General features: G+C 35.6%; 1 protein-coding gene across 2 annotated transcripts in view; it reads left to right on the top strand.

Annotated features, from left to right (window-relative positions):
- si:ch211-236l14.4 (SITS-binding protein) overlaps window positions 1-17,918 on the top strand; it is a 243,510-nt gene extending 225,592 nt beyond the window's left edge. For both annotated transcript variants that reach the window (XM_051923465.1, XM_051923466.1), the window contains 2 exons: window positions 3,245-3,424; window positions 12,333-17,918. In XM_051923465.1, coding sequence (XP_051779425.1) covers window positions 3,245-3,424; window positions 12,333-12,509 — 357 coding nt within the window. In that variant the 3' untranslated portion in view covers window positions 12,510-17,918. The remainder of the gene's footprint in view (window positions 1-3,244; window positions 3,425-12,332) is intronic.
- The last annotated feature ends 598 nt before the right edge of the window (window positions 17,919-18,516 follow it).

The raw sequence follows: 18,516 nt of genomic DNA on the forward strand, positions 1-18,516 counted from the left end.
CGCCCTCCTCACTGGACAGTTAAAAACACCAATCAAACTAACGATGACATCAAGTATTACCCAATCAATTTCCCATTGGGATTAATAAAGTATCTATCTATCTATCTATCTATCTATCTATCTATCAAAAGTAGGAAAGGAGGCATCTTCATAAAATGCGTGTGGGATGATTTGCATGAGACGCTGCTTTAAAAAAAAAATGATTACAAAAATACGGGATAAATCCCGTCCAGTATTGATTCAAAACGGGACGCGCAATTTCATTGTCAAACGCGGCACGATTCCGTATTTTAAAGGACGGGTGGCAACCCTACAGTGCCAGGTAACCACCCATACAATCAGATTGTGATTCAGACTAGGAATGCAATGAATGTAATTACCCGATCTACATACAAGGCGAAAGTCTTGCAACATTCAAAGATGATGGTTTGGGATAATTAGTACTTATTAAGTACACCATGGAACATAAAAGAGCTTATGAAGCCTTGAACCGAAAAAAGCAACATCTCAGAGATCGTACAAAAAAAAAGGAGGTAATGTCGTTTTACTCGCTGTAGATTTTAGTGAAACATTACTAGTTATTCCACGAGGGAGACCAGCAGATGAACTCAACGCTTCTTTAAAATCCATGCTTCTCCCACGGTCGGTTATATGTCGCGTGTTCTCGGGTAGGTACACCAAAAAATGTATACATTTAAGCATGTAATGGGCAAAGAAAAAATGAGGTATACCCGAAGGCACTGCAGTAGTACTCAATGTAACTTTACTTCTTAAATGTTAATGTTTTACTGTTTAATAATTTATACGCTTCTTATATATTGTTCAAATTCTTTTATCAAAATACCAGTGACAGCGCAATGCACGATAACATGGAGTGAATACACCATACGCATCTGCCCACGGCCGCCCTGGTGTGCGCAGATAGGAGTTGATTCTAAAATAAAATAAACATTAAAAGAGTAATACAATCATCACCCATAAAGCGGATAGCAGACGTGACGTATTATATGTGTACCACATTTCAAGTCAATAGGTGAAACAGTTTGCAAGCTACAGGTGATTTAAATATCCTGGACAGACCAACGAAAAGCCACGGTAGCAAATTATACAAGAAGATTTTACTGTTTAATTATTTATATTTATATGAAATGTGCTTCTTATATATTACTTCATATTCTCATATGATAATGATTTTAATGTTGTTTATATTGATTTCTATGTTATTGTAAGTGCATCTATGTGTGTATATGTATGTATGTATGTATATATATATATATATATATATATATATAAAAAATATATGTGTATATGTATATATAATATATCTGTATATGTGTGTATATGTGTGTGTATATGTGTATATGTATATATATATATGACAGGAACACTCATAACAATGACAACACAATTACATTGACAATCATGTTACGTTATTTTTAAAATGTTTCCTTTACTTTTTCATAACCTCTTTAACACACTACTTCTCCGCTGCAAAGCGCGGGTATTTTGCTAGTATATATATATATATATATATATATATATATATATATATATATATATACACACAATTAAAAGAATGCAAACATATCTTCCTCTTCAAAGGAGTGCGCGTCAGGAGCAGAGAATGTCAGAGAGAGAGAGAGAAAAGCAAACAAATCAATAAAGCACCGCCGTATAAAGCAGATGCAATGAAGGCAGCAGCTCACACCCCCTCCATCAGGAGCAGAGAATGTCAGAGGGAGAGAGAGAGACAGATAAAAACAAACAATCAAAAATCAATACGTGCCCTTCGAGCTTTTAAGTATGCGAAGCACCGTGCAGCATGTCGCTTCACGAAGCAGCTGCACAGAAGGGAACAACGTGAAGGTAATCTTTCAGCATTTTTAGACGAGCGTCCGTATCGTCTAGGTGTGCGAACAGCCCCCCCTGCTCACACCCCCTCCGTCAGGAGCAGAGAATGTCAGAGCAAGAGAGAGAGAGAAAAGTAAGTTGGGTAGCTTCTCAGCCATCTGCCAATAGCGTCCCTTGTATGAAATCAACTGGGCAACCAACTGAGGAAGCATATACCAGAAATTAAAAGACCCATTGTCCGCAGAAATCCGCGAACCAGCAAAAAATCCGCGATATATATTTAAATATGCTTACATATAAAATCCGTGATAGAGTGAAGCCGCGAAAGGCGAAGCGCGATATAGCGAGGGATTACTGTATATATTGTGACATACCAACCTGGCCACAGGCAGACACCGAATATACACACGCTTTTATTTCTCTAAATATAACAAACAGCACCACAATGCCCAAACCAGCCAACTCAGTCCCTTTTCTCTCTCTCTCTCTCATCCTTTTGTTTCCTCTTTGGCCACCTTCTCCTCCTCATCAGGCTCTTGTCTTCTCCCTCCTGACTCTGGCTCCCGGAAGTGCTTCAGGTGCTTGATTGCCCCTTTTCCAGCTGCACTTCCGGGTGTGGCGGAAGAACCGCCCACACAGGCTAAGGAGCCACTGCAGCTCTTCTTGTGGCACCCCAAGACCCCAACAGGGCCGAAGAGAACTCCATCTCCCATGGTGCCCTGCGCGTATCCAAGGCACCAGTGCCATCTAGGGGGCCTGCCATCTAGCGTCCCGAGGGGAAGTATTGTACAGCCCATGCCTGTTCCCCTGGACCATATATATGTATTTATATGTATATATACGTGTAAGTGTTGTGAATTCTTACAAATTATTGATACGTGTTTTTTAATTTAATTTTTAACAGATTTAAATTTTCTTTCTTTAATGCACTGTGAATAAGAGCATTTGGTTTACAAATAAAAAGTCCTAGTCAAATTGGTCAAATACCAGGTTTTGACCCTCAAATATGTGTAAAAAGGGTTGGGAACTTAATACCTTTGAAGGCTCTGTGTATCTACTGTACATGTATGGAACAAAAAGATAACATACATATTTAGATACATCCCCAGCATTTTAAAGAAGTTAACTTTGTAACATAGCAACTAAACTGACCATCTCAAGACACTTAACAAGTACAGACATTTTGCACATTGTTCATAGGCACTGGCATGGTTAGGCTGTAAGAAAGAGTACGTTGTGGTGACATAAGCAGACAACCTTGCACTTTACAGTTGATTCTTTTAACTACTAAGCTACGCCACCAACAGTGATGGTTGATTGAAATACAAAGTTGTTAAACATGTTCTATTAAGTGTATTTAAGAAATATATGTTCCATTCCCGATTTGTTGCAGGTGCTGAATCTTACGAGGACGTACATAACCAAACATCGGGAGTTTGTAGTTCCTCTCATAATTAAATATGCAGATGAGTGGGCTTCAATGGGGACGCCGATTTTTCGACCACTTTGGTGGATTAGTCCTGATGATCCAACCACTTATACTATTGATGATGAATTTCTTATTGGAAATGAGGTAAGGATATCTTCACTTCATTTAATTTCCATGTATTGTTATAAAGAACTCTTCACAGTGGATAGAATCAGTGCTTCACAAAAACATGTATATATATATATATATATATATATATATATATATATATATATATATATATATATATATACATGCGATAATGTACTGTGCATGTTTCTTAATTTACAATAAAATATTTTAAATTTAAAGTTCAAACATCAATCTATTTACAGGTTTCTAATAAGAACATAATAAAATCTGACAAATGAGAAGATGCCATTCAGTCCATTAACCTTGCTTGCTTAGCTAATAGTTAAACTGTCCCAATATCTCATCCAGAAACTTAAATAATGATGGTCATGTAAGGCCACCATGCAACAGAGGAATAGAAAATAAATTTTCTGTATAAGACAGTCATACCACATAGACTATAAAGCTCTAGGGCTGCAAGGTGATTGTGTAAGGTAAAATTCTGGTAGTCCTTTGTCAACTGTCCAGTTGGTTGTCTTTATGGGCCTTCTGTTCTATACCAGAGTGCAGTTCTAGTATAAATTATATTGCTCAAATCTGTCCCTGTGGTTTGTCATTATTAGTAAGCCAGTATCATCCATTTAATCTTAGGTCATCTTGCGCAACAAGTGCAAATAAATTGATGTAAGTTTCAGAGACATTATTTATCACTGTAAGACACCAAATATGAGAGCATTTTTCATGTTTTTCCAGCACTCATTTTAAGAACAGTATATTAAACACATGGTGAGTCTGATGAACATTACAGACTAGATTTTGAAGAGAGAAGTGCAAAAAAAAAAATCTGCTAATGTGAGAGAGATGCCCCACTGTTTAAGCCAGTGGTTTGTCGTATGTTTTGAAATTATGATTGTAACTTCCAAGGACAGGTGTGTGTTTATCCATCTAAGTCATAGTATTTTTTATTTGTTTTATATTTTGTGAAATTTATACAACGTATTTCCAGAAATACCTTCAACTATGCATCCAGGATGAGAAATGAAAACCAGGTTATTTTTTTCACCAGATTCTCTTGGATTTTTTTTGTGTTTCTTTTCTTTAGTGTGTTCTGATTTTGATTAAATACCACTCCACCTCCAGTGTATAGTCAGCTGTGCACATTGACCACAGGATTATGAGTGGGTATAAAAGGAGGATAAGCTTTCAGTGTTTTTGTCCCAGTATAAAAAAATTGTACAGACAAATGAGCTGAAAATATAGTTTGTGGGCAATATTTTTACATAAAAGAGTTATCTAAAAATCCCTGTTGCTATATAAGTGTAACTTCTAGGCATGGGAGAACATGCTAGTATATAGGTAATATGTAAAAATTAAATATTTCAATATTATTATTGTGTCTATAAATGTAATTTACTTGAATATCAGACCACATTTTTATGAGAAATGAATGCAGAAATCTGGTTAATTTCAAACGTTTACCAACTTTTTCTTGAAATGGAATGGAATGTATAAAAGTATATGTATTTGTGTATGTAATGTATTGGTGCCTCTGGCATGGTGGTACTGCGATTTGTGCTGCTGCCTTATGGATCCAGAAGTTTAGGTTTGAATCCTATGTATGGTTGTTGTCTGTATGGAGCTTTCACATTTGTTCTGTGGGTTTTTCACCACATTTCAAAAGACATTTAGGCTAGGTGAATTGCTTATAGTAATTTGGTCCTGTATGAGTGTAGATGTGTGTAAAAATGAGCCATTTAATGTACAAAGCAAATTTATGATTGTAATTTATTAGGACAATAATGGGCAAAAGGTAGGATCCTGTTTGAGATATTTTACTAGAAGGCCAAGCAGGAGGAGACCATTAGTTTTTTGCTTTCCTGCTTATATGTGCATAAAATTAAAGGCATTAATGCTTGATAGAGTCATATGAACTTTCTATTTTGCAAGTACATGAAAGATGCTGAATGACATCTGATGCATATTTTCTCTAGAGCCATCAGATTCTTTTAGTTTTTCAGCAATTTGAAATTTACTGTGCAGAGGCCAAGACAAGGAATGCCATATTAATTCATATTTTCCTGTAAGGCATTAATTGGAGCGTGCTTCGTTATTTAATGTTTCTCCTAAAAGAGCAGCTGCTCTTGTGATAGAGAGTGCAGTTACCAAAGAACACACTGAAAAAATATAAAAAGTGAATCTATACATTCACGTCATGTGCTTGACTCATATTCACCACAAAATGAACTTCCAAATCCTGCCTTCTACCACTTTATCAACTATAAGTACCACACAAGCATCCTCAGTACATGCAGTAGGTTTCAGTTTACTTTTGTATAGCTAATTATTTAGACATAATACATATAAAGACACAGGTTTGTTTAAACTGACAGGAAATGCATTCAAACTGATTAACATAAATGAAACTCAACAATATATGTCCATAATCTGTTGAACTATGGCTAGTTGACAATGGAGTGCAACTCATATAAGTGAGCTGATTGCTTGAATATCATGTTAATTAAATAAGTTGTGCAACAGTGTGTGTGATTTTTATTATTTTTGAAATATAGCAATGCAGAGCTGATACAGAAGGATATCATGTTATGAATACATGTACAGACATTTTCCTTTATAAAGTAAATAACTTGATTTTTATATTATTTACACTCAGATTTAATAATGGTTTAATGCAAAATATATTGGAAAACAGGATTATAACTGTGTTGTTTTGGGATATTTTTTTAACTTTATGGAATGATGCTGCTCTGGGTTTGGAGGCACATTGAAGTTTTTCCCAAAAGAAAATAAAGGAACTCTTCTCACTATTCTCACTATTCAAGTGTTTCTGTTTCTCTTTCACAAAAGATTAAGATTTCTATAGTGGAACCTATAGTAGGTTAATGTATCTTATTGATCTATATATTATATGGTGCTTAGACATATGAAATAAGTTACCAAGCAGTGTATTAGACAGTAGGGCCTTCAAAGCTCAATTTTGTGTTATTTTGGAAGAATTCGGTGGATAAGACTGGTGAGCTTTTTAATCTCTTCTAAATTTTTCTTATGTTCTAAAAACTTATACAAAATCAAAATGATCACAAAATGCTAGAAACCTTTTTAAATTAATTGTAAATAAGAATACAATTTGAATGATTCCATAAGTGTCTTCTTTGCTGTGATATACCTGCTGCTACCAATTGTATCAGCTGTGCAGAATGAAATCTACTTGTATCCAATGATGTCTGTGATTTTCCTCTTAGTTCAGGTTAGACACATTTTTCAACAAGATGCTTTACAATTTCCTGCAAAACCTTTATCAAAAAATGCCATTAGAATGACAAAGAAGCACAATGATTCCCTGTTAAGCAGCAAATCAAATATAAGGTTCTGCTTCTCATATTCAATTGTCTTTCTGCCACTGCATTCATATATTTTTGGCACATGCTTACTTCATCCACTTATCATCCACTTCTGCTGTCTCTCTCCAATCAGCATCCTCTCTGGTTGTCCTATGGACAAAGCTGTCTATAATGGGTGATCAACCTTTTTGCTCCATTGGCCCCTGCTTAAGGAACAAACTGCCACAGTATGTATGGGCCTCACTCTCACTGGCTATTTTTAAATGGAGAATGAGAACTTAACCTTTCAGGGTGCTTTTATTGAAAGGTTATATATTTAATCTATCTTTTGAATTTTAATGTACAATTCTTAATTTAGGGTTTTTTTAATTCAATCTTATTGTAAAGCACCCAGAGGATCATTATATGTACTTTGTTACATTAATAAAATGTTATGATTATTATTATAGGCATTCAAATACAATTTAGAATATGGTCAACCATACTAACCATTAAAGTCAGAATTAACAAGTTAAATCAATTCAGTTTATTTTATATAGCACTCAAAGCACTGTTACAAGTTCACAGGAAAATTAAATTACAAAAGGCTTAGACAGAAGGGAAATCTCTTATATAAGCAGGCAGAAAATACCACAGCTTTTATGTCTAGTAGTAGTTAAAAGCTTTACTTACTACTATTAGTTTATTAATCCTGACAATCTTAAGGTGGGCTCTTGCTTATACAGTGTGTATCATCAAATCTCTCTATTATAAAAAAAAAAAATCCTGGAGAGAAACAGTAGGGTGTCGAGACGTGATCTTCACGTTAAGATCACGGAAGACAGTTAAAAGACCCGCGAGGACCTTAAACATGAGACATTGTGCCAAGAGATTGACCCAGGACCGTCTCACGATGACGTAGATCACAAGATTCTTGCAAGACACGCCTTACTTACGATCAATATCAAATAAGACAACGGGGCAGCAAAACACTCATTCATGTGAAGGATTTGAGTACACACAGATCCAGGGTCTCAGCGCATATAAAGCGTATAAGGACAATATGTTATAAATGAAACGTCGACGACTAAGCGAAGAAGAAAGCAGCATGGAGAAAAGGGACTCAAAAGCGTTGGAGAGAAAAAAAAAGCAAAAAAGAAAAAATAATCTAGGTGCAAATTCAGAAAGTAAGGAAAGTAATTATCAGCCCATAACAAGTGGAATTGAAACAAAGCACATCCAATCGGGCTCAGAATTAAAAGACAGAGTAGAACTTCATAAACACGTTCACAAATGTTGGTGCTATACACATGCAGAGCAGATTATGAAAGCAGTGGAATTCGAAAGGCTCAAAAAAAAAAAACGTTTGCGCGATACAAATGTGGAGAAAGTTAAAGAATATGAAAGTAGGAAAATTAGAAAGTATAAAAAAAAGGAAAGTAAAGATCGCAGTAGCACAAACAAATGGAAATTATTACTTGAAAAAGGGAAAATAATCACCACGGACCAGGTGTCATTGAAAAAAAAGCAGGACAGAGCGAGGTCAGAAATAAAAGACAGAGTAGAAAACAAAGTAAAACGTTATAAAGAGGTTACAAAACAAAGGGGCCAAACACATGCAGAGCAGGTTAAAGATAATGAAAACTGGAATTCAAAAGTCTCAAAAAAAAAAACGTAGGCACGAAACACATGTGGAGCAAGATACAGAGTATGAAAGCAGAAAAAAACGACAGTGTCAAATAAGAAAATAAACATCGCATTAGCACAAAAAAAGAGAAATTATTACTTGGAGAAATAACTTAAAGGCGAATAGAGATCAAATATATAGACACAGGTGATATGTCAGAAGTATGTAAATATTGTAAGGCTTTGGAGTTTAAGTCAGAGAATTTCAAAAACGTGTTTTACCTCACAGGCAAAATTATTAACTGCTGATGATGTCGATCGCTTTGTCTGTGCTGAAATACCAAACAGAGAAACCTATCCTGAATTATGGTACAAAGTCATTAAACACATGTCTCACTGACTTCATTTAAAAGATTCAGCATATTGGGACTCGAAAGATTCCAAATATTGTTTTTACATAAGTTCTGAAATAAAAGTGAAACTAATGAAATAGCAACAATTCAAAGAAAAAAAAATCTTAAAAGTGTGTATCCGGAAAACAAACATGGGGGTTGGCGAGTGAAGCAAGCAGGGGGCAAAGCCCCCTAGTAACAAATTGAAAAGTAGAGAAAATATGCACTAAATTGTATGTAGAACAAAACGCAATACAAAACTGTGTACCTAGGACCCAGGAAAGAACAGCACTAGCTCAGGAAGCCATCCAAAAGCAACTCAAAAACAGTAGTAATGTAAGTAAACCCTGCATATCATGACAATTGTCCAGTATTTCATAAACCCAGGCTTTATTGGAGAGGGTTAATTTGACAACATGTGGGAGAATTTAAATACAAAGTAGAAGAAGATTCTGTGATCTCATGAGGTCAAAAATGAACTTCTCAGACTTTACAATAACTGCTTTATATAGAGTCAAAATCATCCTAAGAACATCAACCCTACAGTGATGCTGGATGTTGGCTGCCCTATACTATGAGAGCATGTCTCCATAGCTGGTTTTTAGGGAAGCAAAAGACAAAATATGCAAATCAAAGAGCAAGAAACACCTGAAGTAAATGTGCTGCCATTTGTAGGATAATATTGTGAAACAGAGTGTCAGAACTAAAATGGATGAAAAACAAAAAAGTCTATCATCCAGTCAAAGACACACATCAGTTCAGTCAAGACTTTAATATGATTTGATAATGAATGTTTAACATATATAACTTTATAAACAAGAATGGGTGAAACAAAATCTTTTTTTATAAACTGTAAGAAGCTCAGCATTCACTGACACCGCACTTGAATTATGCTTAAAGATTTAGAACCTGAAATATTGACCGTTTACAGGGAACAATTCTGTAAATTGGCATGTTTCAATTTTTTAATCAGAATTTTTTTTGAAAAGCCAAAACTTGGTTCCATAGTGCTTAGTCCTGTCTTTAAATGCCCACCTGCTGATTACCATTGTTGAGTTTGTTAATTGTCTCAGTAATCTATGCCCAAACATATGTATTTAGTTATATTACTTGACCACACCAAGCAACATAACTAAATATATGGCTAATGTGAGTCGGTTTGAGTGCAGAATTATTTGTATCCTGCGCTTTCTTGACATGTTGTCCTGAGTTGGTTTTGCTACCTTGTTCCTGATACCACTACAGTAAAGCAATTGTATATGCTGACCTGCATTTGTGTATGCAGATGAAATAATTGATGACATTTTGATGTCAATCTTTGTGCTGTAAATGATATATATATACAAGCAGTAGTAGAAGCTGATGTCATTTTTGGGAAATGTGACCATATTCTTAGTATAGCTGCCCAAAATGTCCAAAATAAATCTCATCAGAGAAAAGGCAGCTGGTTGATTAAAAACTTATCCGGGTAATGAAAAAAAAAAATAAAATCCCTTTCCGACATCATGGCTTTCTTTAGTGTGGGAAAATGCAGAATGTGTGTAATCATGTTATTTTTCTTATGACCATGTGATCCAAGGCAGGCAGAGGTGCCATGTCTCACACTCCCTGAAAATATAACAACATCTTGACACAGAACACAAGTGATTTGGGATTTCTCCACATACTGTATGTCAAGTGGAATGGACAGGATTTTTTATTTTTTTTACTTCATGCCAATAATGAAGTCCTCAATTGTTGACAAAGACCACCCATATTTTAAAATGTTATTCATACATGTTTGATCTGAAAAGTGATTTTATATTTAAAAAATGTTGGAAAGTTCGTTTTATGCTGAAGAATGTATTGTGTTCCACACAGAGCTTTTCCTACACAAAGCTGTTAATATTTAATGGCAGTATTTTGTTATGTGGAATGAAATGCAAGTATTGCTGTATATCTTGTTGAAAAAGATAATATTCTACTTTTCCAATTATGCTTTACACATTTTTGCAAAAAACCTGTAGAGGGTTTGCTCAAAATTAATAGTCTCCTAGAATTTTACACTGCTGATTAAAGTGTGCCTTACATTTACTTCAAGTAATTCTTTTTTGAATTATCTTGCCCACATGCTGACATCAATCTGAAAATGGTCAAGTCATATTCAGAAATGCTTAAAACTTGCAAATCCAAAAAGTTCACATTGTGATCCTATCATCACAGTAGGGAAAGTAAAAAATTATCTACATAAATAACCTGTTCTTGTGAAAACTATTATACTGTTAATTGCTTCCGTATTTCCACACTGTGATCATTGACTGATAAAGGGACCCACTTAGAGTCCAATGCTACATCATTGGAAGACTGAACCCACAAATTAATGCTTTATACTGCATAACATTAGCAAAGTTGCATGTCAAAGGCAGGTAATACAGTAACTTTTTAAATATTTGGTATATCTTGCCAACAGCATTCCTTGTAAGCCTTTCCTCAATATCCTGTGTGAAATAATCAGCCTGACACACAAAAAAGGTTTGGGGCAGCCACCCATATACCTGAACTTGGCTGCACAAGAGCAAAGTAAGATGCACCGTTGTGTACAGATTGAGTCCAAAACAGAACTGATTAACTGAAGGTAGTTGGCAGGGTTTTAAGTTCGGTCAGGGAAGTGATGTCTTCAGACCCAGGCAGGATTTCCCGTGTTGGGTCTGCAGGGATAATAGAGAGAGGATTAATGCATTCTGCCTCCCCCTGGCCTGACGTAGATTTAACTTCAATCAAGCCCTTTAGCTGCCTCTCAAGCACACACGTGTGTGACAAGCTTATGTGTCTGAACTTCTTTTGGCCTGCACCCCCTCTCTTAAAAATGTTCCTGTAAAGCCTGTTTTTTTGACTCTGCCATTTCGAGGAACCCTAGTCACCTCCAATCCAATTTTTGACTACCATCATTGGTAAATGATGTCCCCATTACCCACTATGAAAACAACGTTTGTATTCTTAAGAGCTCATGTCATCTTTGAAGGTGATACTCAGCGTGCCTCTTATGCCATTACTCCTCCTTGTGTGCCTGAACATCTCTTGCCCTTACTCTGTAAATTCCATTATCAAAGCCAAACTGACCAATCAGAATGTTTTAAGAGAACGGACACAAACACACACACATATACACACACAGAGTAGCGTTTTATTGTATATTAAATATCTCACTTAAACATCACCCGAGTATACAACCTGCAGGTCTAATACTCGAGTCCATATTTTGTCATTGAGAACAATGACAGGTAAAGTGGCTCATTTAGGGTTATAGGGTGTGCATAATGAGATTTATATAGCACCTTTCACAGGGGACTCTCAGTCCAGCATACTTGCTTCTATATTTCTACAGTGTCCACACTGGCAGATGAAATGGCTATTTTCCAGTCACTAAAGGAGATATAGCACCTTATATAATGAGCACTACTCCCATGTGTTTCGCTGATAAGTTATGCTTTTCTCCTTATTTCTGCAGTGTTGGCCCAAGCAGGTTAAGTGACTGTCTGAGGGTCATACGGTAAGTCAAAGAGAACCGAATGACTTTTAATAGTGTATTGCTCTTTCTTTCTACAGTTACTTGTGGCCCCAGTGACGGAGCGTGGTGCTGTGCAGAGGAACATCTATTTTCCAGGAAGTGAATATCAGTGGATAGATACAAGCAATGCCAGAGTTTTTGATGGTGGGACGCAGGTGGACAGCTACCCTGTTGCATTAGAAGAAGTGGCTGTTTTCCGTCGTTTGGATTTTTGAAGAGCTCTTCCTTTTTTCACACTAGTCTTCAGATTTTTTTATACATTAAAACACTATAAGTGTAATGTGACAAGACCATGTCTTGAGACAGACGTTTCTTTTACTGTGTATACTATATTTGCACTTTACCAACCTTTCTTTATTGAAGTGGCTTTTTAAAGTATCTTATGTCCTTTGGCAATATTGGCAACATATCTTACAGAAGACTAATTTGGGCGTTTACACTGGATGCATCCTGACAAGTTCTTTCCAAAGTTTACCAAAACAATATTTTTGTTTACCAATAGAGTGAGTTAGTCCTTTAGTTCTCACTAATAGCTAATTTTTATATATAAAAGACTCTCTGTTGAAGTAAAAGTCATTGGAATTTGTGCAGATTTAAAGTTCTTTGCTGTGCCACATTTACAGAATATCAATTAAGCCTCTTCGCTGGATTTGTCGAACAGTCCTGATGTGCGTCAGTCTTCTTATGATGTTTCTCATTTCACCAATACTGTTATTTTACTGTTATGTGAGCAAATGGAGTAATCCTGGAGCCATTTAAGCAAAATCACACACAAAGGCATCTACTAAGGAAGTTGGGGTGGAATGTTTTACTCTGTCAGCTTCTAGCCTTTATTTAATAGAACTTTAGTACAGCGGTATCAGATGAGACTTCCATTGTACATTGCAGACAGTTTTTTATGACAGTTACCTGTCTTTTTTGCTAGTGCAGAACATCTTTTTTATGACATTTTTTTGTATACCGGCACTTTTTTTGATACACTTAGCAATATTTAACTTGTTTTTTCTTTAGTATGGACATTTGTGCCTCCCTGTGTTTTAAACATCAACTTTTACACTCCTAAGGCTTTGTATGGCCCCTGCATGCGTTTGCCATGTTCATATGGGTTTCCTCTCACATTCCAAACTCATGTTGTTAGACTGATTAACCCATTGTTCATGCAAGCAGATAGAAATCATTACAAGGTTGACTCCTGCCTTGTACTTAACAGAGGCTGAAGAAGCTCAGACTCTCTATTACCTTATGATGAATGAAGTGAGTAAAAGCTGATGAGGGAGTACAAACAATCATTGTTACATAGTGCTTTTCGTACAGCATAATTACATGAGTTACTTCAAAAAGCACAGAAGAATACAAATATCTTTTTATATAGTGCCTTTTGAAAAGACATGGCAAAATTGTCTTCAGTGCCACTTCATATTGTGAGCTCTTAAAGGGCAGGAGGGAGAAAGGAGTTCAGTTGCAGTGGATTCATGTTAACATTTGAAACCTGTTGGTGGTATTTAAATCAGGATGATTAGCAAAACACTAAAGAGATGCAAAACATAATTTTCCATTTTTTTTTATCAGACTGGGTTAATCCAATTTAAGGTAATGGGGGCCCTAGAGCCTGCCTCCACAGCACTAGGTAGGCAGTGAACTATCTCTGAACAAGACTCTACGCTGATTTTTTCTTTTGGCTATCTCTGCGTTCCATGTACAGTGTTTTGGTCCTCTGTGACTCGAAATTGGGTTAAGTAAGAGAATGTTACACACACAGAATTCTGTAGCATACTTCTGATAGTATTATTGGCATCCTGTCCAGAGTTGATTATTGCATTCTGAATTGAAAAGTCGAGTACAGGTAAAGGAGTACTGGATGAATGAAAGAAATGAATCTTTGTTGTGCCTTTCACAGACCATTTCAGAAAAAATAAGTATTTTGTTTAAATGTGTACCATATGTATAGCATATAGCATCTTGTGCAAATCTTCAGAACTTGTTTTTTTTTTTTTTTTTTTGCTGCTTATAAATACAATGTGAGTTTCATTAAAGCAGCAGATCGGTTTGCTGATATACTTGTTTGGTGTCCCTTAAATGTTTACGGTCACTAGTGTAGTTAAGTAAGTAGAATTTGGAATGCTGAGGTTCCAACACCTGGGGATAAGAGAATTTTGTAGGGTATTATTGTATAATCATGTGGTGAGTGAGGCTTTCCAAAATTTATTATGGGTTGGCCTAGTCTTGTGCACCCTAAGCTTAACACACAGAGAATCTAGGCATGCATACACTAAATCACTGATTATGAGTGATGCTTACATAGTCTTATCACTCTTCAGTACTTGAGATAAGGACTTGCTAGCTTTGGTTTCAGCCAATCCGACTGGTGTTCCCCTTACACCTCCCCTTTCCTCTCACTATTGGAGGCATCCCACTTCAGCCGCAGTCTCTGTTGGAGAGATATGGCAATCTCCCCACACTAAGTCCCTTGGAGCACTGAATAATAGTAATAAAATAAAATTACAAAAGCAAAGTCTGAATATAAAGCCCTAATTAAATAATACTCTTGTTTTAAAGTCAAAAAGCTTAATGCCAAATTTTAAAAAAATATTACTTATGAAGTGAAGAGCAATGTCCCTAAAAGGACACTATATGCAAGAGAGAGGGAATGAGTGTCTTCATATGGGCCTGTCTTTATTCTGACGTTAGGTTTATGGACAGCATACTGACATCCAGACAGTTGAGCTGCTCTCTTAGCCCTGGATGATCCGCAATTTGTGCCACTTTTCCCATATGAGGTTCTTGACCCTGCGGTGTTACAGATAATTGGCTAGATACTATAATGGATGATTTGTCCCAGAAGCTTTAATCATAAAAGTATGTTGTACAGAGCACCAGTCCTCTTATTTACAAACTAACAAGTCATTCTAACCTAAGATTACAACTTGGTTTACACTGAGACAAAAAGAAAATATGTATAAGCTAGAATAGATAGTAAATAGAATTATACATCAAAGTATAAATCAAAACTCCACAGCAGTTGCTCTATGTGCTAAACCCTGTGAGTGAAGGTTTATCTTCATAAAAAAATGTTCATAAATGAATATCAGTTCACTGAATTTTGTCTGATAAACTTGCAGTATAAAGCAGTTTGCTGAAGTTTTTGAAGCAAAAACGCTTTGGACTTAGGAAAGTTGATTTTGTCCATCATTTATGATGGCCTCTTTTAACTTTTTTACCACAAGTAAAGAGCTTGAGTTGTATTTATTAATCCTCCCATATACTGAACTTATTAAAAACAATTTTAGATTTGTCTGTCTCATAGCTCTGGGTGTAAGGCAGAAACAAACTTACCAAGGTGCCAGTCCACCCAAGAACACACTTACACAAATACTGCCAGGCTAGCTTAGAGTTTTCAGTTAGCCTAACCTGCACATCTTGGGCATGAGAGAGGAAAGAAGATTCCCTGGAGAAACCTCACCAAAACATGACAACATGCAAAGTCCATACAGAGAATTGGTCAGTTGTAAGACAGCAGTACTAATCGCTGTGACTGTGTGATAGTATTTAATATGTAAAGTAGTCCTTGAAAGTTGGTGAATCCGTCAGAGTTTTCCATATGCCTGTTGTGTGGTGGTTCTCACGTTCAGTCCTCGTGTTGTGGGGGGGCCCATGTGGCTTCTCTTAATTGGATGCCTACCATAATTAGGCAATGCATTATTTCCCAATTTATAAGTTTTAGCATCCATTCCAAAATTACAAACTAGTTACAACGTATTTTTACTGAATGCAGCAGGAATTTATTTGTGGTAGGTAGGTAAGAATTCATTCTCTTTACTTATAATTTTGGTTTTTAATGTTTTAGTTATTTAGATAATTATTTACTAATATGCACACAAGTGGGTAACACCTCCTTGCTCCTTTCAAAGTCATTTGCGCTAGTGTCTGCTCTGCTCATCGATTGTCAGTATTCAGATGCAATTAAGCAAAGCAAAGTCCACAGAAAAAGTAAATAAAAAATACAAATATGTCTTAATGTCCTATAAATGTGAAGGTGACACTAACTGTGCTTTTCTAAATGCAAAATAAAATCAAAAAATTGATCAGCTAATTAAACAATGAGATCAATTAAAGGTAACAATGGCTGACCATTGACCAAATTAGTTGGAACAAAAACCTGAAGCCACAGGCAGCCTTCAGGACTGAACCTAAGAACCACTGCTGTAGTGCATACTCAGTAATAGGCCTGTATACTGTATATAATTCTACAGTATATTATATAGTATATAGTAGTAGGATGGTGAAGGTGTATTAAATACATTTTTTTTTAAAAATCATATATATGAATAGTATGGGCTTGTGCATACAGTAGATACCAGTGAAGCTTATGTTGGTGCTAGCTTGGAATCCATGAAGGAATTCTGTAAAAAAAAAAAAAACACACACACATACACAAGAAGGACATGTGAATTCCAAATAAAACACAGATAACCGTTTTTTGTGTGACTGCAGTGCTACCTGCCATGAAACAGCTCTGCTCTGTATGTACTTATATAAATACACACACTGGTTAACATACAGTATTAAAATACAGCCTTACCACTGCCTGATTAAACCAAAGTGTTTATGCTAGGGATCCCTAATTGCCAGACCTTTTTTTGCTGTTACAGCATGTAAAGGATTAATTAAATGTATCTGGTGTTTAATCATCCCCTAGTTGTTCAGGCTTAGATCTTATTTCCCTATTTCTTTGTACACTAGTCACTTAGTTAAGGGAAAGTCTCAATGGGTCGCATAATAGAACATGCTGATGGTGCTTGTACCTAAATAGATGTTAAAAACTTTCAAATGTTTTTTGTGTTCAAATTAACTCTTCACTGCTGGTGAGTAACACTATGTCCTTTTAAATTTTAGAAAGCCTTTTCTTATTTGTGTTTTGTCTTGTAATACTCAGGTTTCATTGGTTATATTTGTCTAAGTCCATAAATAACTATAGGGATAAATGGTTGCCAATGTCAGAGCCTTCAATATTTCTTCCATCCTTTTAAAAGGATTGAGCACTTAATTCACTCTGGGAAGTAAATCTAGCAAGAAGTAATAAGAGGCACATTTCAAAGACATATCAGGGTCATTAAAACAGTGTAGATTTTTTGCTCTCAAGGACCACAAATGGACAGCTTATTTCAGGCTTCAATGTCTTAACATTTGCACAGTATGAGTTGTGCTCTCCATGAAAATAGCTTACTTTTCTTTGTCGGTGTATGTGTTCCTTGAATTGCACCTTGCCTAAAATGTGTAGGAAACAGGTATTTTGACTAATTGTTTATTTTTAATACTGCAATTTGGTAAAGTGAAATGATTTAAATGATGCTGATAATTCTATTTTTCCTTTTGCTTAACCTTACTGTTTTTCTCAGGTGAAGCTGTCAATTACCCTTTTACTGCCTTTTAAGGTGCTGCTCTGTTCACATGCTGCATTACTTACTTTTGTTCTTTTCTACACCAAGCATTTTCCGTTTCTTTGAAAATGTTTTTATTTTATTCATTTCAATTTATAGTCTGTATCTGAGCCCATATATGTAACAAGTACTGGATAGTTTGGGTAATGGTGCTTGGCAGTGCTTTATAATAAGTGTTGTGTTCTTCCATTTTTGAAGAACTATGTAGTTTATCACAAGAAAAGGGGACAAGTGAAATGTGTTTAAAGTAATTGAAAATGTTCATTATTTTTATACTGTACTGCTGCACTTAAAACTAATCTAGCATTTTTTCTCTGTTAGTATTATTTCTTTTTTCCTTTCTTTCTTTGCAGTTTTAATCTTTGTATCTGAACCCATAAATGTAAGATGTAAAGTACAGTTTATTGAATGAGTGTGCTGAATAATAAGGGACACATTCTTCCACCATTTTGAAGAACTTAATTACATTAAGCTGGGGCTGATATAGCAATAAAATATAACTATTAGCTTACCAAATGAGCTAGATGGACTGAGTGGTTTGTTCTCTTTTGAAAAAGTTTTTGTGTTCTTTATGCAGTCTCCTGTCTTGAAGGATTTGGATGATTACATTAATAGAAGGAACTTTATAATGAATGTCACATTTTTCCATTTTGAAGAACTCATCAGTTTATTAAATTAAATATGGGCACTGTAAAATGAGTATCACATTCATTATGCATTTTAAAGAGCCCTTTTCAGTGCCATGTTTTCAGTTTTCAACAGTTCCATTAACCCAGATGGCACA

Source organism: Erpetoichthys calabaricus, chromosome 2 (assembly GCF_900747795.2).
Source record: "Erpetoichthys calabaricus chromosome 2, fErpCal1.3, whole genome shotgun sequence".
In the NCBI taxonomy this organism is placed as follows: Eukaryota; Metazoa; Chordata; class Cladistia; order Polypteriformes; family Polypteridae; genus Erpetoichthys; species Erpetoichthys calabaricus.